This window comes from Vanacampus margaritifer, chromosome 1, assembly GCF_051991255.1.
Source record: "Vanacampus margaritifer isolate UIUO_Vmar chromosome 1, RoL_Vmar_1.0, whole genome shotgun sequence".
In the NCBI taxonomy this organism is placed as follows: domain Eukaryota; kingdom Metazoa; phylum Chordata; class Actinopteri; order Syngnathiformes; family Syngnathidae; genus Vanacampus; species Vanacampus margaritifer.
The window spans coordinates 1,673,297-1,696,666 of NC_135432.1; the positions used below are offsets into that span (position 1 = coordinate 1,673,297).

The window sequence follows — 23,370 nt, forward strand, 5'->3', positions numbered from 1 at the left end:
TGTGCGTGTGTATATATGTGTGTGTGTATATATATATATATATAATATAATGCTGCAAATGAATGGCAACGTAAAGTAAATCGTCTGTTGCAATGAATGTTCGCTAGGACATGAAGTCTTATTTAGTCATTAACAAATACAAATATTTATACTTAAAGTTATATTTAATAATAATAATAACACTGTTTAATCTGTCGATCATATTTAAAACCATCTCGCGTGGATTATTTCATCCAACCGGAAAATCGCGTTACTTCACCGGATATTACGTCAATTATGGGTGCGCTTGCTTCACGCGTACGTCGCTGTGACTTGAAGAAACGTTCCTCTTGGGCTTTTCAGCTGCAACACACCGCTCGGTTTTTTAGAGCATTGAGGAGAAACAAGCGCACCCTTTACTGTCTTTTGGAAGGGCATTTATGAAAGGACCTTAATAACCACATTGAATTAAGTTGTGGAAACTTGTGAGGTGGTCGTCTCCTTGATGTTTCGAAGGAGTACAACTCTACGATATTTTCTGGGCCTCGCACCTGGGAAACGTCGTTTTGGTCCGTATAGATTCCTTCCAGTCTTTTTTTGCATTGGAGGTGTCATGGAGTGGATCATGATCAACGTGAGGATCGGAAAAGAAACCTTCTGTGAGTGCAATTTGGCAAAGTGACACGCTCAGTTTTGCCCTTTTGCTTGTTGTCTGAGTTATCTGTCCTTGTTTTGGTGTTCATGATATGTCAAATGATCAACGCACAACCTACGTGTATGCGTTTGGCAAAACTATGCTTACAATTTTTGATTGTTATTATATTTATTTTTATTACGGAATTTATTTTTCTATCATATATTTTGTTTTGTTTTAACGTTGCATTAAGTTGGAATACTAATTAGAATTGTGCATCACTAATCATATTATCAGGGTTGCATATCAGTGGTCAACGTTCAAAATTTTTGCTCAAGAGTTCGCTGCAATGCAACAACAAACCTCACTATATAGTTTAAAAAAGAAAAAGAAAAATATTGATATTGCCTCTTTCTCATAACAGGAGTTAAGGGGAATGCGTTATGGCTGAAAAAAATGTGAAAAACAGAAGTGATAAATAGGTTTATCCTTGTCCAGATAACTATGCATGTTGGGAGACTTTTTAAAAAGTCTGACTTGCCGATACTGATTTTTGCCGATACCGATTTTTTTTTTCAATACAAGCAACATATACCTTCAGTGTTCCAATCTTGTTTTATTGGAAAACATTGAACAATGTCTGTGAAATAATACAAATGGATTGTTTTAACTGCACATGAAGTAGTTCTCTCAAATAAAAATGAAAATCCTATTAGACATCTCAGCAGAACAGAACAGGACAGTGGCTGACTTTCAGACCTCTGAGGAGGGAAATGAGATTGGTGGAAAAAATCAGTTTATTTTTAAGGGATCGGCCGATCACCAAGCTTCCCAAATTAAGGAAATTGGGCGCACCCCTCCTTCAGAGCATAATGTCAACTAAACATATATGTGTGATGAAATTAAATGTTCTACTAAATCCAAAAAAGACAACCAAATCATAATCAAAAAAATTATTTAAAACTTATTTTAGCATATATTTGGTGTGTAAGTCATCAAGAGGCAAGAAAAAAAAAAGCACATCAGCTGTTTGGAATTTGAAATCACTTCAGCAAGTTACATTTTGTCTCAGGCCGACTCTAATTGTCACGATTGCATTTTGTGTATTCACTATTTGGAATTTGATGCAAGTGGCAGAAAATGTTGTGTCAATTCTGAAATAACCCATTTATCAAGTCAATAAATGAACACTATGGTCTGAATGTGGTTGTAAATGTATTTGGTGATTTAATTCTCATCTGTGTCCTTTTTCTTGTCAGATGACGTCTACCGAAGAAAACGGTCCGAGCGGGAGTACCAGCAGAAAGTAGCGGACGGTTTCATAGTTGTGAATGAGCCGACAGCCAAGTGAACGATACTTGTGTGGACTTGACCCATTTCATCATGGACACATTCTTGCAATTTTGCCACAGTATCATAAATCTCAAAAGCAGGAAGTTATGGGAAAATCATGCACATTTTATTGTTTATTCGCTTTTATACATTTTACATTTGAAGTAAATGACACGTTGTTCATAAAGTTCATAATCCCGTATGAACTGCTCGATCTGGCTTTAAATACAAAATAGCACCTGCCAAGACCAACAGAATGATATGTTTGTGTTGTATATTTATAAAGTATGACTTACTGTATTGACAAAGAACATATTTTTTTGTCATTGCTGGTGATTAAACAGTGATGTTTATGGAGATGCCTTTTGAATAGTATAACTCAGCATATGCTATATAAATGCCTAAATCATTGAAAAGCCCATTTTGGTGATTTCAGTTGTACCATCCGATTGGCAGACTGTGCAGGCAGACGAAGCTGTAAGGGTGCTTCCACAGCTGGATGGGGTTCCCATCCAGTCTCACCTGGTTCAGGTTGGTTCGGATGTAGTAACTGGTGTTCCCTTGGCAGAACGTCTCATCTGTCAACGTTTGGATGTTGTTGTTCTGTCGGAGACACACACACACACACACACACACACACACACACCAATCGCAAAGCCGCAGCTGATGTTTAAATGGTGGCAACGTTGTGTGAAAATGGTCTTGTGCTATTGAATGACTGTGGAACCTTCTAAGTCAATCATTCTGGGATCTGAAAACCATGTTTTCCACAAACACATAGGGATGGATGACCTTGAAAAAGATTCTAATTGCGATATTTTTTCAAGGTCACCTTCCCTTCAATTATTTTTTTTTAATTTCCTACAAAAACAAGCAATCTAGAAATCTGTATTGATGATTCAAATTTGTGGTTTTGCCTCCATTTCTCAAGGCACCACCGTAATCATAATGACTGGATAAACCTCGAGCCCCCAATTGCCATAACCCCTGGACCAGGACCTCCCAATGGTATGATTTAAAGAGGAAGTCAACCCCCCCCCCCAAAAAAAAAGTCTTGACAATAATATGTTCTATGAGTCTAAATATGGCATTCTGGTTAATATTGTGTTAGTGGAATATGAGTTCAAGCAGCAAAATCCAGCCGTTTTTATCCATCTAGGGGGCGGCCATTTTGCCACTTGCTGTCGACTGAAGATGACATCACAGTTGCTCAGGTAACAACCAATCACAGCTCAGCTTCAGAAAACAGATGAGCTCTGATTGGATGTTACCTGAGCCCTGGTTGTTACCTGCTTGTTGTGGATTATTTTTGTATTCATTATTTGATATATTGTTATTTGCATGAGAAAAAGGAAAATATGTAAATATACAACATTAGGCAATTTTTTGCCATTCTCCTCCTTCTACTTTTCTCCACCGATTCAAACCATTGCAACGTCAACATACCTTCAGTGCATAGTGGAGATTACGTGTCAAGTTTTCACATTCCCCAAATGACTCGTTTTCCCCAAATTGTACATTTCTCAGCTCAAAAACCCCATTCAGGTGAATGAGATGGTCAGCAAAAATGCTGCACGTCTTTCCCATTCAAAATTCTCATGTTTGCAAAATGGCCGCCCGCTGACATGGATAAAAAATGGCCGCATTTTCATTCATAACTCATATTCCTCAAATGTAATATTCATCAAAATGTCATGTTTAGACTAGTGAGGCCAAGAAATGTTTACGGTTGACTTCCCCTTTAAGGGCCATTCGTCTTAAAACTGTACATGAACTTACATGTAGATGCACAATGCAAAGAGACTCTGGAAGATGAGGGACAGCTGTCAGTTCATTGTTTCCAAGGTAAAGATATGACAGTCTTGTGAGTTTCTGCAACAAAGACGCTTTGTTCATTGATAATATATATATATATATATATTACACAACTGAAGCCCTTCTATTTACAGTTTCATGCCGAGATGGCAAATTCAGGTCCAAAAAGTAAAAACCCTGCCACATTTTGGCTTTAGCCCCTCATGCTAGCTAACTAGCTAGCTCCATAGCAGGTAAACAAGCACTAGCGAAGCTCCGCGGGTGCTTGTTTACCTGCTATGGAGCTAGCTAGCTAGCATGAGGGGCTAAAGCGAAAATGTGGCGGGGTTTTTACTCTCTGGATCTGGATTTGTCACCTCTGGTTTTATGTCAACATTGAAAATGTAGGATTAGTCGGTTTGGACGCTTACTACCTTGAAAGCGGTGGACTTTACACCTTGTGTTGTGAGCTTGTTGAAGTTGGCGTTGAAAGACATCAGCCTGGCGGGAAGTGCGGGCAGCTTCGTCAGCCTGTTGTCTGAAAGGTTGAGCTCGTCCAAGTTCGCAAGTCTGGAAAAAGCTTCGTCCTCGATCTCCGCGATGAGATTCCTACTGAGGTCAATTATTTTCAACGTGGCTGGAAAAAAAATGGAGACGCGCTTTTGGAAAGAAATAAAAATCACTTGAGATGAGGATTTATTTAAAAAGCGGCGTTTACTTACTCGTATCTGCAAAGTCATTATTGGTGATTTTGGTGATTTTGTTGATGCGTGCATAGAGATAAGCAGTTTCCTTTGGCAATGCTGGCACTTGTGACATTTCAGGAGAAACCTCCTCACAGTAAACAGACCCAGTCAGGCAAACGCATAGTAAACATGTCGGCATGTCTGTTAAAGAGAGAAAAACACAACAATGGATAAATGTCCAGTGATGTTTTGGCTAAAAATGCACTAAACAAACATTTAGGACACTTGAGACAACCCCCCCCCCCCCCCCCGCGCCCCTCCTCCTCATTACATAATGTGGACTTGAGTTGGTTGCATTCACAAATGTGGATAAATTCCTTTTCAACTATTGCATAATCAGCTTCCAAATGAGTTTTGACCAACTTCACCAATGGCTTTTGGAGCTCCAGCTTGGTCTGCATCCTGCAGGATGTCATCGTGCACGCCATTCTGTGAGAAGAAGTCACAATCTCAGTTTTCCCAGGTTATGTTTCGTCATAGTCACTCTTAAAAAAAAAAACACAATTTTTTAAATCTTACCTGCATTGCTCCTCCTTCCTTTGATTCATTGCCCCCTGCAAAAGACAATGTCCACGAAAACACTGCAGATATGAAAAGGAAAGTCCTGAAAAGTATCATTATGGTCGCTGAAAACGAGAAAGCGTCGTCTGCTCTGTTAAAAGCTGAACTGCACGAGAGCTGGAAAATGTTCCACCCAGATTTTATGTAGCTGCCTGCATGTTGAGCAAGAGAAGAACATTAACTTTAACTCAATACATGCTGTTTACTCTTTTTGTGTCAATAAACAAAAAACAAATGTTTTGCTGAAATCGCTTCAAAATCCACACATAAAAAGTTGAATTTGACTGCATCACACATTCCCAAAACATGTTGTGTGTATATAGCTTTTGTAATACTATCAATAATAAAAACTGCTTTTGATTGCAAAATAATTATTGATTTATAGATACACACTGTGTGACATTTGCTCACCACATAGCTCAAATTGAACGTCAGTTGTTTTTTTTTAATATGGCATTTGGAATCAGAAGCAGAAAAGCCTTTATTGTAATTGTATACAGTTGGTGCTCGTTAGGAGGACGGGACAATGGGGGGGGGGGGGAATAAAATGTCTGCTCAAGAGCTATTTGATCTTTTACATGCTATTCAATAATGATTGTAATTGGTCAGTATGGTGAATGTGTGGTCAGCGCATCTTCCTCAACCGAGATCGGGGGTTCGAATCCAAGGTCAAGCCTTCCTGTGGAATTTGTAGGTCCTCCCTGTGCTTGTGCGGCTTTTCTTTGCGACTCTCACTTTCCCGAAACATTCTTCTTAAATGAATTCTATAAATTCTCTAGATGAAATGTGAGCGTGCAGTTGTTGTCTATATGTGCCGTGAGATGTACCCCATTTCCCACGCAGTCAAAGTCACCCGTGACCTTAGTGGGAATAAGCGATATAGAAAATGGATGGATTGATGCATTGGTGTTACTACTTCTACTCAGGACAGCTAAATAAGATAAGATAAGATCCGCTGATTGTCACACCCATCTAAGTGGGGTGAAATTTGTTCTCCGCATTTGACCCATCCCCTGAGGGAGCGGTGAGCAGCAGCAGCGCCGCGCTTGGGAATCATGTGGTGATCTAACCTCCCAATTCCAACCCTTAATGCTGAGTGTCAAGCAGAGTGGCAATCGGTCCCATTTTTATAGTCTTTGGTCGACGATAAATGGGTTCTTCAGACCACCCCCCCCCCCCCAAAAAAAACAAAACAAAATGAAAGAAACTGCTTGCTGACCTTAACCTTTGAAATATCTTTGCTGTGACTAATAATCACCCTCACTTTAAGATGCAAAGACAATAGCAAAAATGACGTTCAAATAACAAGCGACCTTGTCTCGTTAGATTAGCAGTCGAAAAACAATAATACTCATTTTACAAAAACACATCGTGACGAGGTAGACAATTCTACGACTGATTTCTATGTCTGAATAGTTCTTGTCATGAGCCTCGTAATGTCTTACGTAAGTCAGGCAGATGTGTGGCGAGAAAAGAGGAAATGCAAGTAGCGGCATAACGGAAGTGGTTCTGCCCTGATATAAACGCCGAGCGAGACTGGAGGACGGAGGCATTAAAACGTCTAACGGAGACTTGAGAAGAATCAGGATTAAAAGTCGCCAATATTGTAAGTGTGTCCAGCTCGGGACTGGTGATTTTATATCGTAGCTGTAATCACTGTCGAATGTGCCGATGCCAATTTACGACGCGTGCTATTCCCCCGTCGCGGCCAATTGAATCCTTTTTTGGGAGCCATCAAATAACGGTACAGCCTAGCTTGGGCTTCGTCAAAGGCTAACTAGCATTAGCAGCAGCTAGCCTGCAAATGCTAGCGGTTAGCTCGCCGGCTAACGACATAGCCTCCGTTCCGATGCCGTGACACTTTGTTCTGACAGGGGATAGCCAGCTTAGCGGGCCGTGTTAAAGCGCTCGGTGGGGGGAAAAACCCAACCGTTTTCACTTTTTTTTTTTTTTAATTAAAAAAGGATGCCACTGCTTTGCCTTTCAACCCCGCACCCAAGCAGCGCCGTGCGTCGTCATTTCCCTGTTTGGAACATGAATTGTCAAGAACGTAACTGCGTTTATTTCTTGTATTTTTAAATCCACCCCAATTCCCGCGGCCTAGCTAACGGAACGTTGGAGATGTACATTTGGCAAATCAGCCGCTCCGCTTGGCGAACGACGCAGACATACATTTCAATCGCGTTAGCTTTTTGTTTTCTTTATTCAATTCTCTATGTCAAAGGAAATGAATGAAAGCGATTTACGGCGTTAATATCTGTTAACAAAATGTGTCATTACGCTAGCGCCGTTAGCAACAGTAGCTGTGGACAGCGGTGGGTGGGATGGATTCGGATGCTTGTGGAAATTCTTTTATTTCTTTTCTTCAATGGTAAATGCACGTCATGCGTGTATTTGCTACTTGAAAGACGTCGATGCGAGTAGGCAATTGTTGACGTGTATTTTATTATTATTATTATGTTTTGCCTAAATGGAGCTAACAGACGGGATTGGGAGAAGGCTCGTAATTAGCTTGGAGCTAACCTCAGCAAACGCAAGGTTGACCCACTTGCCAAAGGGCCCGGTTTGCGGCGCTCTTCTGCTCTCTTCGACCTCATGCCGTCGTCCTCGGATGATATCGCAGCCGTTACTGGACACATTTCCTAACATTCAGTTCATTGTTTCTGGAAATCAGAGCTTCCCAATTATTGAGCTAAGGCACATATACATGAGCAAAATCTCAGCGCACACCGCAAAACAAAAAGGGCACAAATAACGACATACAGGTAGGCACCTTCTGCCCTCTAATGGAAGAGCATTTCATTGGTCTACCTGTCATTACATGTAACTGGCACAGTGTCAGAATCATTATTGGCTGCGAGAAGTGGGAGAAAAAAAGAAGAAGCCGTAATTACAAAATTACATGCATACAAACTTACAGAGAGTCATGTAGTAATATAAAAGTATTCGTTATGTGTAATCAATGATTTTGGGACCAATTAAGTGAAATGGATGAGTTTCCCACAGCAGACGTGATGATCCGTCGCAACACTGGCATCTTCCCATGATCTCCACATCACTAACCCTGTCTCTGTTCTGCATCCTCCAGTCTAGAAAATGGATAAGAACGACCTGGTACAGAATGCCAAGCTTGCTGAGCAGGCTGAGCGCTACGACGACATGGCCGCAGCCATGAAGAGTGTGACGGAGCAAAGTACGGAGCTGTCAAATGAGGAGCGCAACCTTCTCTCGGTTGCCTACAAGAACGTGGTGGGGGCGCGCCGCTCATCCTGGCGCGTCATCTCCAGCATCGAGCAGAAGATTGAAGGCAATGACAAGAAGAAGCAGATGGCTCGCGAATATCGGGAGAAGATCGAATCGGAGCTGCAGGAAATCTGCCACGATGTGCTGGTAAGGTCGCGCGACTGTTCCTCGTGTTTTTCGGCCATCCGTTTGCACATCTGACAATCTCAACTGCTGGTTTTCAGGGGCTACTGGACAAGTACCTTATTGTCAATGCAGGGAGTTCTGAAGGCAAGGTGTTCTATCTGAAAATGAAGGGCGACTATTATAGATACTTGTCTGAGGTTGCATCCGGAGATGCTAAGAAGGGTGAGTTCGGAGATGATTTGCATGTTGCACTTAATTATTTGAAATGCATAAATGTTGACTGCAACATTGCCTGCTACCTTGAACAGAGGTGTTGGCAAATGTTATTCGTTTTCATTTATGGCATTATTTATCTCAATGAGACATAACATGTATTTTTGTTCCTATTTCTAACCACATTTTTCTATCTCCAGATACAGTGGAAAATTCCCAGCAAGCGTACCAGCAAGCTTTCGACATTAGCAAAGGGGATATGCAGCCAACGCACCCCATTAGGCTTGGCCTGGCCCTCAACTTCTCCGTCTTCTATTATGAGATCCAGAACAACCCAGAAAAGGCCTGCAGTCTGGCAAAGACGGTGTGAACTCAAATCATTTTTTGATATCTAACTTTGACATATAACAAACACATTTACTGTAGAATCAATTACAATTTCAATTATTACACTCCACGATTAGAAAATCAGCATCATTGTAAAATAAGTAATACACATTTTTGAGTTGTTAAAATTTATACATTTGAACTTGCATAATTATATTGTTTGGCAGCATTGTATTTGTCTTAATCTTTTTCTACATTTAAACATTTATTTTTTTGTATCAAAAAAAGATCGTCCTACTCGTGATTTCAATTATTACCAAAATAATCGTGATGAATATTTTCTTCATAATCGAGCAGCCCGAGCTGAAATACAAAACTGCTACGACTGATACCAACAAGACAACACTGACAATATAAATAAGTTACATAAGGTAAAAAGCATCAAAGAAGCACCTGTACAACGTCTCCACATTTTTTCGGTTGGTAATGTGTTCAATTTATGTTGAACCTTGTGATTGGCAAATGCATGATAATAATTCATTCTCTGTCAATTATTATTATTATTATTATTGTTCTTATTATAATGTAGAAAAATATCAAATAAAACACTGAAGAGTGTAAGAAACGTATAATGGTGTAACAGGGGGCAATGTCTAACTTCGACCAGCAGAGGGCAGTGTTGGTGGGCTTACGAGAGGCTCCTGAGAAAAAAACTCTCATTCCAAAAACGGAAAAAGAGCCCCACACAATAATTGGAACAGTGCTTGATGGCAAACTTTAGAATCAAATGTTATATTTGTGTTTTTTACTGACAAAAAAAAAAAGATGACACAAATATTTTCGGTAACGTGGTACACAAATGAAAGTGTAGGTCGACTGCCATTGCTTGTGGTCACGCACATTTCCGCCATGTTTGATCAAGCGCAGGTGGAAAAACAGTGAAACGAGCTATCGTCACCACAATTTAGTACTTGCGGGTTGTCAGTATTTGCATGTGTTTTTCAGCAATGAATCTTTAATCATGTTTTTGGAAACCTCTCTGAATTGACCTTGAATGATTTTGTGGCATTTCAGGCATTCGACGAAGCCATCGCTGAGCTTGACACTTTGAACGAGGACTCTTACAAAGACAGCACCCTCATCATGCAGCTACTAAGGGACAACTTGACTGTGAGTCTTACCGCCCGTTCCGTGTCCTCACGTTGGTTCGAAGGCCTGATGTGACAACTTTGCTTCTTGTGTGTTTGCAGCTGTGGACATCAGAAAACCAGGGAGACGAGGGCGAGACCGGAGAAGGGGAAAACTAAAGGAATTGCACTGTTAATCCACCTACACTCTTATCTTAAAACACAGACAGCTTATATACATCCCTGTCCCCCCCCCCCCACCCCACCCCACCCACCCTCCCTCCACTCCATCAGCCCCTCCCTCTTCTGTATGACAAGCAGCCTGAATTGCTCCTGACCAACTAGTTTACCCCTCTCAGTTCACTGTGAGGCGACAGGGTCATTTTCAGTTGTTAGTACGTTCAGTCACTTTGTAGAAGGTTGTATTGTTTTCGTTAGCTTTGTGTGTACGTTTGTGGGGAGCGAGTGAGAGTGTAAAAGGTATTTGTGTGTGTGTGTGTGTGTGTGTGTGTGTGTGTGCGCGCACTTGTGTGAGAGATCTGGGTGGGGGGGTGTTGTGAATCTTAATCGTCCTTCCAAATTCCTTTGTTGCGGCTAGTTTGTGGCTCATTTGACCCCCCCCCCATCTTTTTTGTTACTTTTATTATTGTGTTTCAACATGGTATTTACAGGTTTTATTGTATGGATCTTATTGTATGGTAATGAAACTGGCAAACACTGTGATGGTCGGTGTTCCATTTGCTCCACAACCCAAAAGCAGTTTGCGTTTTGACTTTTCTTTGCGGAAACGTGTACAATCCTGCATTCAACTTACTGCAATTCTGCTGTGGGCTCATACAGAAAGGAGGCAGGCTGTATTGTGACACTGACATCTGAGCGTAATGTGCCGCCGCCGCCGCCGCCATCTTCACCAACCATCATCCACTTTCATATTCAGATGTTCAACCTTACAAGGCTCCCGCCCACTTTTTCAACCTCAAAGTGTAGATTGGCTTTGTCGTTTGACTCACTGTTCAAGTGATGCTTAATGTGTTATGTGGCTGCAGATTATTTTGCAATCACGTGTATAGTTTAGAAATGTTTGACCTCACTGTGTCAATCTTGCTTGCAAAATTCCCTCTTAAAAGTGCTTGTTTTCTCAACAACCAAACATCTTGGTGTCTGGCACGGCCTCTTTCCTCTTTTTTTTCTTTTCTTTTTTTTTTAACCATTGTTGTTAGCAGATGCTTAGGAGTTGAGATTAGACAAAACTCATAAAGGGTTCGTGCTGACTGATCACCTGCTAAATCACACAAAGTTGCCATTTCATCTCATTTGAAAGAAGCTCAGTGTCACAATACCGTGTATCACCACTACATTCCACATATTGTAGTTGAAGACACCATTCCACGTTATTATGCTGTTTCTTCTGACAATGCTCCAAGAAATTGAAATGTTTTGTTCATTAAAAAAAAAAAAAAGTCCATTTCATTATGCTTGATGAAAATGCAGTTAGTGAATGTGGAACGAAGCCTGTCTGTATATCTGGTATTTACTTGCTTTGTTTTTACTGACAAGTCTTATGGCTAAAAATTGCTTCTGTAACAGTCTATTACCCAGTGCACACACGTGGTTGTGAAAATTTAGAATAGTTCTAAAAAGCAATGATGACTTGGAGATAAACAATGGTTGGTGTAACTCTAGCTTTGTGTTTATGTATCTTAAAACCATTCTAGTTTCACTATACATGTAATACATAGGAACGTGTCAAAGACCATTCAGTGAAATAAAGTTTCGTTTAAGATAAATCAATTGTCGTTTTATAATGTGGTCAAAATAAGCATCAAACATCATCAAACTGAGTTTGGCTGTCAACTGAACTCCACTAGAGGGCCTTCTTAAAAGTCCGTTTGGCGAGAACTACTTTCTGTCGCGGAGTAGTCAGCCATAGTTCTCGCGCGAAGTAAAGTGACCTGGAGGACTGATTGCAGGTGTTCCGCCGCCGTAATTAAATGAAAAGCGGCTCCCGCTTTTGCGACGTTTGATCCTGCTCGCTCACGACCTGTGAAACGTTTAATATTCAACGCAATCCCAACTTTTTGGCTCTTTAAAAGCTGTAAGTAACAGCACATTTCGTGGTTGATCAACTGATGTATGCACTTGTAGTCATTTCGCCAGGCCGTGATATCCGTAACAACGCCGAACATTTTTTTTTTAATTTGGAGAAAATATTGAGCATATTCGTATTAACTTTGTCATTAGCCCCAAACTTACTTTTTAACGAGATCTTTAGTATCAGCGTTGACTTAATTTACAGTTTTTTGTTGTTGTTTTTTTGAGAAAAAGTGTCAGGCTGAGTTTTTGTAGTTCAAAGTTAGCTGAAATTGTCGTTTAGCGTTGCCAGACAGAATTTGATGAACCACATCAAAATCCATTTAAAGATGTTGAGGGATCGTTTGGCTTCCATCGCACGTGCATTTGTCAATTGGGCCAGTATCATAAAGGCAAGCCACACATTAGTTTTTATTCTGAAGAAAAAGGGGGGGGGGATGTTGCGAAAATAGATTTGGATGAGATAAGATGTCTGCCAGCTCATAATATTGTAGGAAAGGGGGTCATCGAAATAACGCAAAACATTGTTTTGATGAGTCTTGCGTTACTTGTCCTTTTTATTCAAACAAATGTGACAAATGCGCCTTTTTCTTAAAATTATCACCCAAGTCATTTTTTTTCCCTGATTTTTGAGGAAACACACACAAAAAAGAACCATTTGCCTCATGAGAGGATTTAGGCAAAAAAAAGAAGCAAATGAAATAACTCAGGCAACTATTTTAGGAGGGTGACTATTTGTGTCATCAAGCTTCTCCTTGTGCATGCTGTTAAATGGGTGCTTACTTTTTCTTGAACTAGCCATCAGCAATGAACAGCAGCGGACAGACCTATCCCCTTGCCTCTCTCTATGTCGGGGACCTGCATCCAGATGTTACAGAGGCCCTGCTGTACCAGAAGTTTTCTCCCGCTGGGCCCATCATGTCAATCCGTGTGTGTCGTGATATCATCACACGGAGATCTTTGGGATATGCCTACATAAACTTCCAGCAACCAGCTGATGGTGAAGTCGCATTCTTTTTTTTTTCCCTGATACAAAAAAACAATGGCCCCTAATGGCCTGCCTGTGTAGAAAGGTCTGGGTGGCATCCATTTTGATAAGCAGGTCAGGCCTACTAATATTATCTAACACCTTTTTGAAAATCACTCAAGGTTATGCTGAAAGGTCCTATTGGTCTTAGAAGCGGTGATGTTTAAGTCCGGATTGCGGTGTGTTCGTTGATGCTCGTTGTAGCATTTGAACTTGCTGTCACTAACACGGCTCTTCTCACGCGCTGCTTGCCGAAAGTCACGCCAGCTTTGTCTGTAAATGTCCTTAGCGTCGTCTCAGTGAAGGAGCCTTCATGTGAATGGACCGTTTCCCTTCATGTCAAAGAGACATCCCAGAATGAGGAAGAGCGCAGCCTGGGGGCGATCACACGCGGACAGAAGTAGCTCATGTCTGTCCAAAAGTCAAACTAATTCAAATGGTTGCAAATGAAACCAGACTTTCTCAGTGGACTTGTGTGTAAAGAGTGCTGTACTGTGAACCCAACTCTTTGCAATGCGTGTTATTTTAGTCAAGTATTTCTTCCTCTTTTAGCGGAGTGTGCTTTGGATACGATGAACTACGACGTTCTCAAGGGACGGCCAATCCGAATCATGTGGTCTCAACGCGACCCGGGTCTCAGGAAGTCTGGCGTGGGCAACATCTTCATCAAGAACATGGATGACACCATTGACAACAAGGCATTGTATGACACCTTCTCGGCCTTTGGCAATATTTTGTCCTGCAAGGTGAGTGCCGGTGGTTCGACAGCCGTTTGTGTTGTGTGCTTTGAGCTGATTGAAGTTGATGCGCTCAAAGTGTAACGTATTTGTTTCCTCCAGGTGGTTTGTGATGAAAAAGGCTCCAAAGGCTACGGCTTTGTCCACTTTGAGACTCAGGAAGCTGCAAACCGCGCCATTAAGACCATGAACGGAATGCTGCTGAATGATAGAAAAGTGTGAGTACATTAATAGCTTGTATTGATCTGTTATGTTCATTAAAAACAGTCAAGCAATCGAACGTAGGGTTAGGAAAGGAGCAGATTGAATAAAGGCGCATGTAAGATACTGTGATTTCCGGACGACGAGGTGTGACTGGTTAAAAACGGCAACAGCTATATTTAGCCATAATAACAAATATACTCAATAGGGGTGCACTGCATTAAGGGAATCGGGGCCGCTAAATCGGCTGGCTGATTTAGCGGCCCCGATTCCCTTAATTTTGCGGGATCGGTGGTCGCCCGATCCCTTAAAAAAAAAAAAAACGGAACTTTTTCACCGACCAGAGGTCTAAAAAAGTCAGCCGCTGTCGTCTTCTGCTGAGATGACTAATAAGGCTTTTCATTTTTATTCGAGAGAACGACTTTATGTGCAGTTAAAACAACCCGGTTGTATTATTTCACAGATTTTGTTCAATGTTTTCCAATAAAACAAGATTGGAACACTAAAGGTGTATGCAGCTTGTTATGAAAAAAAAAATCTGGATCAACCGGTCAGACTTTTTACAAGATCGCTGATCGGCTGAAAAATTGTCATTGGTGAACCTCGATGCTAAATAAACACCAGTTAGTGAGGACAAGCGTGACAAAAAATTTAATGAATGGACGGATATCGCTAGTGTCGGGCTGAAACTTCACAAGTCAGAATTTGCTAAATTTCTTTTCTTTATTTAAAAAAAAAAAAAAACTCTCATATTGGTCAGCACACACTTGCGGTGTGGGTTTTATTTGATCTATTTGCAAATTATTGATCAATCTAAAGCATTGGTGGGAAAACTCTGTCCTCGAGGGCCAGAGTCCTGCAGCAAGCAAGCCTGACGGACTTTCTCACCTGTGTTGGAGGAGGGAGACGTCGGACATAGTTGTCCCACCCTGATCTAAAGGGTTTAAAATGGCTCTCTTTGATAACGCAATGTTAATGGGCCGTTTTTGGCGTCCCCTGAAATGTGATGATTTTGGAGGTACAAAGTTTTAGCCTGATGCCAGCCATTTTTATAATTTGACTACAGTATATTGAACTTCAAACAGGATCATTCACGCATATTTATTGGCTATGTTGGCATCTGTTTTATTACTCAAAACAATGTGACATCTTTATCTTCAGTGTTATGCATACATTGCCGATGTATTGGTCTTTTTAAACACGTGCATCCCTTTTTACAGCAAGGAACCGAGCTCAAACGGTTCTGAGCGGGTCGGACAAACTTCAGTTTGTATTCACGTGTTGTTGTTGACTTGCTGGTTTTATTCCACAGAGTAGTACATTTTGTAAACACACATACTGTATGTTTCTCAAGTGGAGTTCTTGTAGACTAAAATGACACAATTACTCTGTTGGACCCCCCCCCCCCCCCAAAAAAAAAATAGCCCAATGTGCAAGCAATACTAAATACACTTGACTTGTTTCACTTGCATTTGACCCTGCGGCTAATACAAAGGTGCGGCTAATACAAAGGTGCGGCTTTTCAATCCGATCACAAGGGGGCGCACTAAAAAGGAAGCGCAAGAGTGTCAGGCAGAGCAAAAGAAATACAGCAGAAGAGACGCAACGAGAGCGAGACAATTTGCACCCTCATTCTAGAAAAGAAAGCGGCGGGAACCCGTTGCGGTAACATGAAAAAAAAAAAACGCGGCTTCTAGTCCGGAAATGACGACCTGTCCAAGTAGTGAGCAGAATTTTGCTGTTGGGTCAAAGTAGTTTCCCAACACGAGCAATTGATACAAAAACTTCAACGTAGCTTGTTGCGGCCCAATTCTGCTTGCAGGCGTGTTTAAAGCAAAAAGAGTCAGTCGGTCTACTTTGTGATTGTCAGTTCAAATGTTGAAGGAACAACGTTGACCTCAAAAGACTTCTTTCCACCTTTAGGACAATGAATATAACTTTAGATTTTCTTCCCCCCCCCCCGAGTTGATTTTGAGTGTGGTGATGTCTGCAGTTTTGTCGGCCATTTCAAGTCCCGCAAGGACCGAGAGCAGGACAGCAAAGCCGTCAAATTCACCAACGTCTACATCAAAAACTTTGGCGAAGATTACACCGACGACAATCTCAAAGACGCCTTCGCTGCATTTGGTAATAAGACGGGACGCTCGCATCAGAGTCTCGCCACGACCAAGTCATCGGAATATTTGTGCGCCTTTCAGGGAAGACGCTCAGCGTACGTGTGATGAAGGATGACCGAGGTTTTTCTCGTGGATTTGGCTTCGTCAACTACGCCAACCACGAGGATGCGCAAAAGGTAGCTTGTCGTCGAGAAAAAAAGGCACAACAGGAAGCTTCGGGGAAGTCACGGCGGGGGGACGTCTTTGCTTTTGGCAGGCCGTGGATGAGATGAATGGCAAGGAGCTCAACGGGAAGTCGCTCTATGTTGGACGGGCTCAGAAGCGGCTGGAGCGCCAGGGAGAGCTGAAGCGCAGGTTTGACCAGATCAAGCAGGACCGCATCCAGCGCTATCAGGTAGCGCGCATAACGACGTCAAGCAAACGCTTTGCACAATTCGCACCTCAACTGCTTCTGTATCGGATTCGTACACTTGCCACTTGTGTCTATTTGAGTGCTGTCAAAGTTAAAGTCATTGATTCATCACCAAAAATGATCGCATGAATCACGCGGATTAATCACACTATTAGTTTTGGCCGCAGATAGCGGACGGTTACGTTTAAGCTAGCACAGGTTGCGTTTGAGCAATAAACATAACGACATTTATTCAAGTCAAGCATTTCATACTTGTTTGACATTCAGATTTTTTGTTCATGTCAAAATATTGGAGCTCTTTTTTCCTTTTAAGTTATTATTATTATTATTATTGTTAAATTATGCAAGTAATTAACTGATTAGAAACGGAGCAGGATGAGAATGCGCAGTGGATCCAAAAATGTTGAAGATGTCGAAAGAATTAACACATAACAACAAAAGGCGCTCGTCAAATTTGGCGGGCAAAAAATGGAAAGTATTTTTAATGAAGCAATTCATCACGATGAAAAATGCAATGGTTTGACAGCTCTTTTATTTATCGCTGGTATCTTCACATATCTGATTGTCTATTGGCCAGCGGCACAAATTCCATTTCAATCATTTATTTCACTCATTTGTAAAAGAAATAAGACTTTTTAAAACAATGTTCTTTGATGTTGAATGAAAAGGAGCAGAAAGAAGACAAGTCTTATTTTTGTCTGCCCCGTTACAAAGTATAGTCATTAAAGAAACAAAAATACAATTGTGTGACAGCCGGTCACACAGACGGTCACGTGACTTTTATTCTCCATTTACAATTTGCTTGCTGACATTCGTAAACAAAAAAAAAATGACAATCAACGATCAAACTTAACCTTGTTCGTATTTCTTTAACAAGCTGGATTTCGTCATTCTTTTGAATTGGATTCTTTGTTTTCTTTATTCCGATTGTTCCGTTGTCTGATTCGTTCTACGGAAATGCAACGTTCCATCAGTCTGCTCCTAAATCTTTGTGTTTTTTTTTTTTTTTAAATAAGATCTGTCTTCATTTTAACTTCTACTTGCTTTCTTTTTTTTTTTTTTCCAAAATCTCTTTCGAATATTCAATAGCAACGTTTTGTTCTGAGCCTTCAGCATAATTGGCAGAATACTTAAAATCTTGGACCTCTCGTCTGCTTTCAGGGCGTCAATCTGTACGTGAAGAACTTGGACGATAGCATCGATGACGAGCGACTGCGGAAGGAGTTCTCGCCCTACGGCACCATAACGAGTGCAAAGGCATGTGCTGAGAGGAGACATTTTGAAAAGCCATGCCTTGACTTAGGAGTTGAATTTGTTGTTGTGGCCTGCTTGTTACTTAAACGCTTGCCTCCCAAGTCATCGTCCCCCATTGAAATGAACAAAGTCGCTCACTGAGTTTGACCTCTGGCCTTGCGTAGGTCATGACCGACGGCTGCCAAAGCAAAGGTTTCGGCTTTGTCTGCTTTTCATCGCCCGAAGAGGCGACGAAGGCGGTGACGGAGATGAATGGCAGAATAATTGCTACCAAGCCCCTTTATGTGGCGCTGGCCCAGCGGAGGGAGGAGCGCAAAGCCATCCTGACCAACAAGTACATGCAGAGGCTGGCCACGCTCAGGAGCGTCAACAGTCCCCTCATCGACTCGTACCAGCAGACCAGCTACTACATGACCGTGCCGCAGGTAGGCCACATCAGCCAATCACATTCCTCATTTTCAATGGATTACTATTCTACATGGAGTATGCGGCGGTGCCCTGACTTGCAAGTTGACTGTTTGTGAGCACACTTGTAAGTCAAAGCACAAGTTTTACAAAAGGTGGTGTCCCACAATTGAAAAATTTAAAATTGTAATTAATCGCATGACTTCAATAGTTAACTCACGATTAATCGCACATTTTATATCTGTTCTAAATGTACAATAGAATATTTTTCCCCCAAGTTTTCATACTCTTGTTCACAAAAAAGGTGAAAAAATGTTAAACTCATAGAAATATGTATACAATAATTTCATAACAATTCATAAAATTGAGTTAAATGAAAAAGATGTACTGTACTGTAAAACAATAGTGGGATATTGATTGTGTTGAGGTCATTTTTCTGCCACTAGATGGCATCATTGCATTTGTAAGACGTTAGTTTTCAAATCTTTTAACATGACGTAAAATACAACTTGTCTCCGCAAACGTATGCATTATTATTACATTTATTACTGCAAAATGTCGGCGTATCTGCTGCGTTGCGACTGGATTGCACCGATGCCAATACTGTTTCCAAAAAACATGTTTTTTTTGTTAGTTTGTTTTTTAAATTCTAAAGAACTGCATACTCTTGGTCAGAACTTTTGTGAAACAGGAAATGCGTGCACCCAACACCTGTGATCACACATCATTCCAATTTCTATACGAGTATCCATAAATGGCATCGGGCCCGTTATTTGTTAGGACTCGCAGATACCGATGCCGCCGTTTTTTGGGCCTCTCCCAAATTCCCAATACTGCCAGCGGTACGAGCACGACCCTCATTTGTATGTTGCAGGCTCCCATGCGCACCTTCTATGAGCACAATCCTGCCGGCAACATGAGATCCGCGCCTCGCTGGACTGGACAGCCGCCGAGAGTTCACGGTGAAGTGATCGTTCGGGCTCGTGACCTTCTGCACGTGTTGAAAGTCCAAAGGTGACAAATGGCGCCGCGCGTCTTCTCAGGTCCGTGCTCGTCCCAATATGTGGGCGGCTCCGCCCCCCGCCAGGGCTCCACTTCCATCGCCACAGTGAGACAGGCTTCCACTCAGGCTCCTCGTATCAACACACAGAAGACAAGTCGGTCCCAGCGTCGGATGCATGTTGTCGGCGCGGTTTGAAGCACGGCTGTCTTTCATTAGGTAACATCGGAACCCAGACTGCATGCGGGCGAACCAACTTGTCCGCCGCGTCAAGAAGCGCTCACTTTAAGTACTCGTCGGCGCTCATCTCTGTGCCCGCCCCCATGACCAGACTGCAGGTACTCGTAGGGCTGTGCACTTTTTTTGGGGTGGGGGGGTGGGGGGGTATGGTTTTATTGAACATATAAACATAAAGAAAACACATTACAAGTCTAAAATATAAATTGTCAAAGAAGAAAATAATTGTTAGAAAGAAAATAATGTATCCATCCAAATTCAATTACAATTTCAATTATTACACTCCACAATTACAAAACCACCATTTAAAAAGAATTAAATGTATACATTTGCATTTTTGAATTTTTCTTATAACTAATTTCATACATTTTGTTTCATCCAGAAGGAACGTGTTTTATTTGTCTTAGTATTTTTTTTTTTTTTTTTCTTTGAAACATTTTCTCGTTTTGTACCAAAAAATAAATGATCGTGCAAATGCTGAACTCCAACTTAGTTTTTGCCAACACAAATACATTTTTAAAAATGTTATATCAATTCTCTTTGGTCCAAAAGGAACTTGCGTAATTATAGTGTTTCTATTTTTTTTAAATAGGTCTTAATATTTTTAAATGCTTAAACGTCTTGTGTTGTATCAAAAGATAATCGTTTGGAAAATCATAATTTCTATTATTGCCAAAATATTTGTGATGATCATTTTTCCCATAATGGAGCAGCCGTAGGTACTCGGCCATGTTCCCAACCCTGAAACATTAGTTTTTTTGCTCAATTTTTGTTTTTAGTTTATTTTGTGTATGTGTGGAACAAGCACATAATAGAAGATCAGATAAAGGCTCGTTTTTTCTCTCTCCAATTTTTGAAATGAGAAACGGGAGATGGCTTGTTTCCATTCAATGGAGACGGCAAGACTTCCCCCTAGTGGACGGAGCAGGGATAACCTTTCAACTTGTGGATGTTCAGAATTGTGCGTGTAAAAAAGTCTTGAAATCGCGCGATGTTTGGCCTCCAAAATAAAAGCGCCGTCTGATCTACAAACACCCATTTAATAATTCACAATCAGAATGAAATGGCAAGTTATGACAAATGCACTCATGGAAAAAAAGTACGTGTAAATTGAAGATGTATTTGTGGATCTCAAAAAAACGGATATATTTTTTTGTGCTTGCGAAATTCTCCCCAGCGTGTTTTTGGAGCGCCATAGAAAGACATTTGGCTAGTGTGTGTGTTTTGGTTTAATTGCACTATTTCTTTCTTGAAAATGGTTTATATATCGTACAATACAGTCCTTGTCTGTCTTCATTCAAATCTATTATTTGGGGCGTAAGAAACGAAGCGAAGGAACCATTTTAGGGACTTTTGTTGTTGCAAAGATTTCGTCTGTTCTTAGGTTCTTCCTGCCCCTGCGATGGAGCATCCCGTGCACGTGAAAGGCTTGGAGCCACTCACAACCTCAATGTTGGCTGCAGCACCGCTTGTGGACCAGAAGCAGCTTTTTGGTACGAGTCAGCAGATGCAACTCGCTTAACAAGATGGGAAATTGTAGTCCTTTTACTCATTTACTTATCTACACAAATAACATCTTAATTTAAACAATAAAAATGTACACAACGGCATATTAGGGCCGCGTTTTTTTTTTAAGAGGGGCGGAGGCAATATTCAGAGAAAAAAACTCGAATTTGTAACTTTGGGAAGTGGCAGGTTTGGGAGAAATAAAACCATAAATTTACGAGAATATTTTTTGTTTTCAAATGAGGAGATAGTAATTGCTTCAGCAGAGATGAATTTATCAACTTTATTATGATTAATTATCATGCTGAGCCTTCGCTGGTTTGAAGCGTTGGGTTCGGCCAGCGACGAAGACGCCTCGCTTTGGCGAAGGTCTCGCATCCTGACGATCAAGCACTGAAGTTCATTTGTGAATATAAATATTGACTCGTACGTTCATGTTTCCAGAGTAGCTCAACTGATGTGTCGAATCTGCTGCTCTCCGTCATTCATCTGCATTTACCTTCAGTATGCTAGCATCTCATTGGTTAGTGTTGAGTCAGCTGATCAGGAAGTGTCGCTCCAGCTGTCACGTTTTGACGAGTAAAGTTTCAATTAAGAATGAATCCGTCTCCGTCCTGCCTTTTCATTTTATAAACGGTGTCGCATTAACCACCAACGAATCCTCACGTTAGACTAATGCTATGCTACGTGTATTTGTTGTACGTTTTTTTTCTCGTTATACTACCATATTAAAAAAACTATATACGTGGCCCACATATAAATGTCAGTGTTATATGATGTGATGAAATCTTGTTTACGATGGCTGGGTTGATTCTCACAATGGCTGGCAAAGGTGGTCTGAATTGATGTTCATTTTCTCGCATGTTGTGTCTCCGTGCTATGACACAGGTGAGCGTCTGTACCCGCTGATCCACGGCCTTCACCCAAACCTGGCTGGCAAAATCACCGGAATGCTGCTGGAGATCGACAACTCGGAGCTGCTGCGCATGCTGGAGTCGCCGGAGTCGCTCCGCTCCAAGGCAAACAAAAAAAAAAAAAGCGGCAACAAGTTTCGGGGGTTGCGCCGCGATCGGGCAATCCAAGCAAAAAAAAGTCAACGATTGTCTTCTCGCTTGTATCGGCTCAGGTGGACGAGGCCATTGCCGTCTTACAAGCCCACCAGGCCAAGGTCTGCTCGCCCAAAAAGTGAGGAATGCGTTAAGGTCAGCCATGTTGATGCCGTCAAGAGATCCTTCCGTGGTTTATGCCACTGCATTTCTTTGCTTAATTGTCGTATGTTTGACGAGTTGTCAAATCCGTAGACGGTGAAATGATTTCAATTGGTCGGCCCGAGCTCAAAGACATCAAATAACTGCAATATTTGCTCATGTGGACGTACATTTAAATGCAACTAACTATTAAGTTGTCTTTACAGGTGGCGGGTGACGGAGGTGTGATGTTGATTTAAAGAAAAAAAAAAAGTTGAAAGAAAAGCAAAAATGTTGTATGTTGGCTGTAACTAACAAAAGGAGTTGAAGCTGTTTTGTTCTTTTTGTCATTTCTTTTGTTCTCATATAAAGTTCACAATATAGGCATTAAATCTGTCTCCAGTCATTTCAACACGTTGCAAGCAAACATCCGCTGATGCACTCAACGGCATCAAGTCGCGTTTGGACACGAGTGGCTCTAAATCCAGGAAAGAAAAAAACACAACAATTGAATTACATTTGAATCAAGTTTTGTTACGCATTTGTCAATTCCAGTCAATAATGACAGAACTGCCGCACTACGCCCAATATTCGTCCTCTGTCTGAAATGCAAACCTAATCTTGAAAACGCCATTTAAAAATAGAGCCTTTTTTTCCATAAGATTAACTCATTCACTTGCAGCCATTTTCACTGAAGCAACCCCCTTTGCTCCTGGCTGTTAGACTGATTTTGCAAGGCACACAGAATATTGTGTTCTATTGCTATACAAACATGGAACCTACCAAAAGAAAGATTAGTCTCTTCTTTCATCAGGTAAAAAAAAAAGTGACTTGCAGCAATTAGCATTAGAATATAGCTAAGTTTCTTTATTATTCACAAACCTGTTAAGAACTGCTTGTTTGCAACATGGCCCTGGTTGATCTCTTATACTCTACTGCCACTTGCTGGCCGTTTTTGTAATGACTACCATTGCTTTAAGCCACCTCTTCAGTTCAGAGGCTGCATCAAAGCCTTCTGTATGCTCTGTCTTTAAAAAAAAAAAAAAAAAAAAAAAGCAAAAAACTTATAAATACGTCTTTGGCACAACATTTCAAATAGAACGTATTTATACGT

General features: G+C 41.2%; 4 protein-coding genes across 6 annotated transcripts; 3 read left to right on the plus strand and 1 right to left on the minus strand.

Moving 5' to 3' along the window:
* Positions 1-333: 333 nt before the first annotated feature.
* uqcc5 (ubiquinol-cytochrome c reductase complex assembly factor 5) lies at positions 334-2,302 on the plus strand. The gene is made up of 2 exons (XM_077566510.1): positions 334-638; positions 1,873-2,302. Exons 1-2 carry the CDS (start codon positions 485-487, stop codon positions 1,962-1,964), a joined length of 246 nt encoding a protein of 81 aa, XP_077422636.1. The 5' UTR covers positions 334-484; the 3' UTR covers positions 1,965-2,302.
* ognb (osteoglycin, paralog b) lies at positions 2,051-6,496 on the minus strand. Its single transcript, XM_077566484.1, has 7 exons — positions 6,492-6,496; positions 5,005-5,198; positions 4,854-4,914; positions 4,462-4,626; positions 4,174-4,376; positions 3,725-3,817; positions 2,051-2,548 (listed from the first exon to the last, which is right to left on the minus strand). Exons 2-7 carry the CDS (start codon positions 5,101-5,103, stop codon positions 2,378-2,380), a joined length of 792 nt encoding a protein of 263 aa, XP_077422610.1. The 5' UTR covers positions 5,104-5,198; positions 6,492-6,496; the 3' UTR covers positions 2,051-2,377.
* Positions 6,484-11,869, plus strand: LOC144052436 (14-3-3 protein beta/alpha-1). Its single transcript, XM_077566496.1, has 6 exons — positions 6,484-6,652; positions 8,135-8,436; positions 8,514-8,637; positions 8,829-8,992; positions 10,030-10,125; positions 10,206-11,869. The coding sequence occupies exons 2-6, from the start codon at positions 8,143-8,145 to the stop codon at positions 10,260-10,262; spliced, it is 735 nt and encodes a 244-aa protein (XP_077422622.1). The 5' UTR covers positions 6,484-6,652; positions 8,135-8,142; the 3' UTR covers positions 10,263-11,869.
* A 143-nt stretch (positions 11,870-12,012) lies between these two features.
* Positions 12,013-22,654, plus strand: LOC144052404 (embryonic polyadenylate-binding protein-like). Of its 3 annotated transcripts, none has more exons than XM_077566433.1 (16): positions 12,013-12,177; positions 12,972-13,173; positions 13,753-13,946; positions 14,040-14,155; positions 16,132-16,265; positions 16,337-16,431; positions 16,512-16,649; positions 17,829-17,924; positions 18,086-18,346; positions 19,201-19,288; positions 19,370-19,483; positions 19,546-19,664; positions 20,948-21,056; positions 21,958-22,088; positions 22,196-22,271; positions 22,484-22,654. In XM_077566433.1, exons 2-15 carry the CDS (start codon positions 12,981-12,983, stop codon positions 22,256-22,258), a joined length of 1,851 nt encoding a protein of 616 aa, XP_077422559.1. In that variant the 5' UTR covers positions 12,013-12,177; positions 12,972-12,980; the 3' UTR covers positions 22,259-22,271; positions 22,484-22,654. The 3 variants fall into 3 exon arrangements, with proteins under 3 accessions (XP_077422559.1, XP_077422558.1, XP_077422566.1); XM_077566432.1 differs by having other exon boundaries at positions 22,196-22,254; XM_077566440.1 differs by lacking the exon at positions 12,972-13,173 and having other exon boundaries at positions 22,196-22,254.
* Positions 22,655-23,370: the final 716 nt, after the last annotated feature.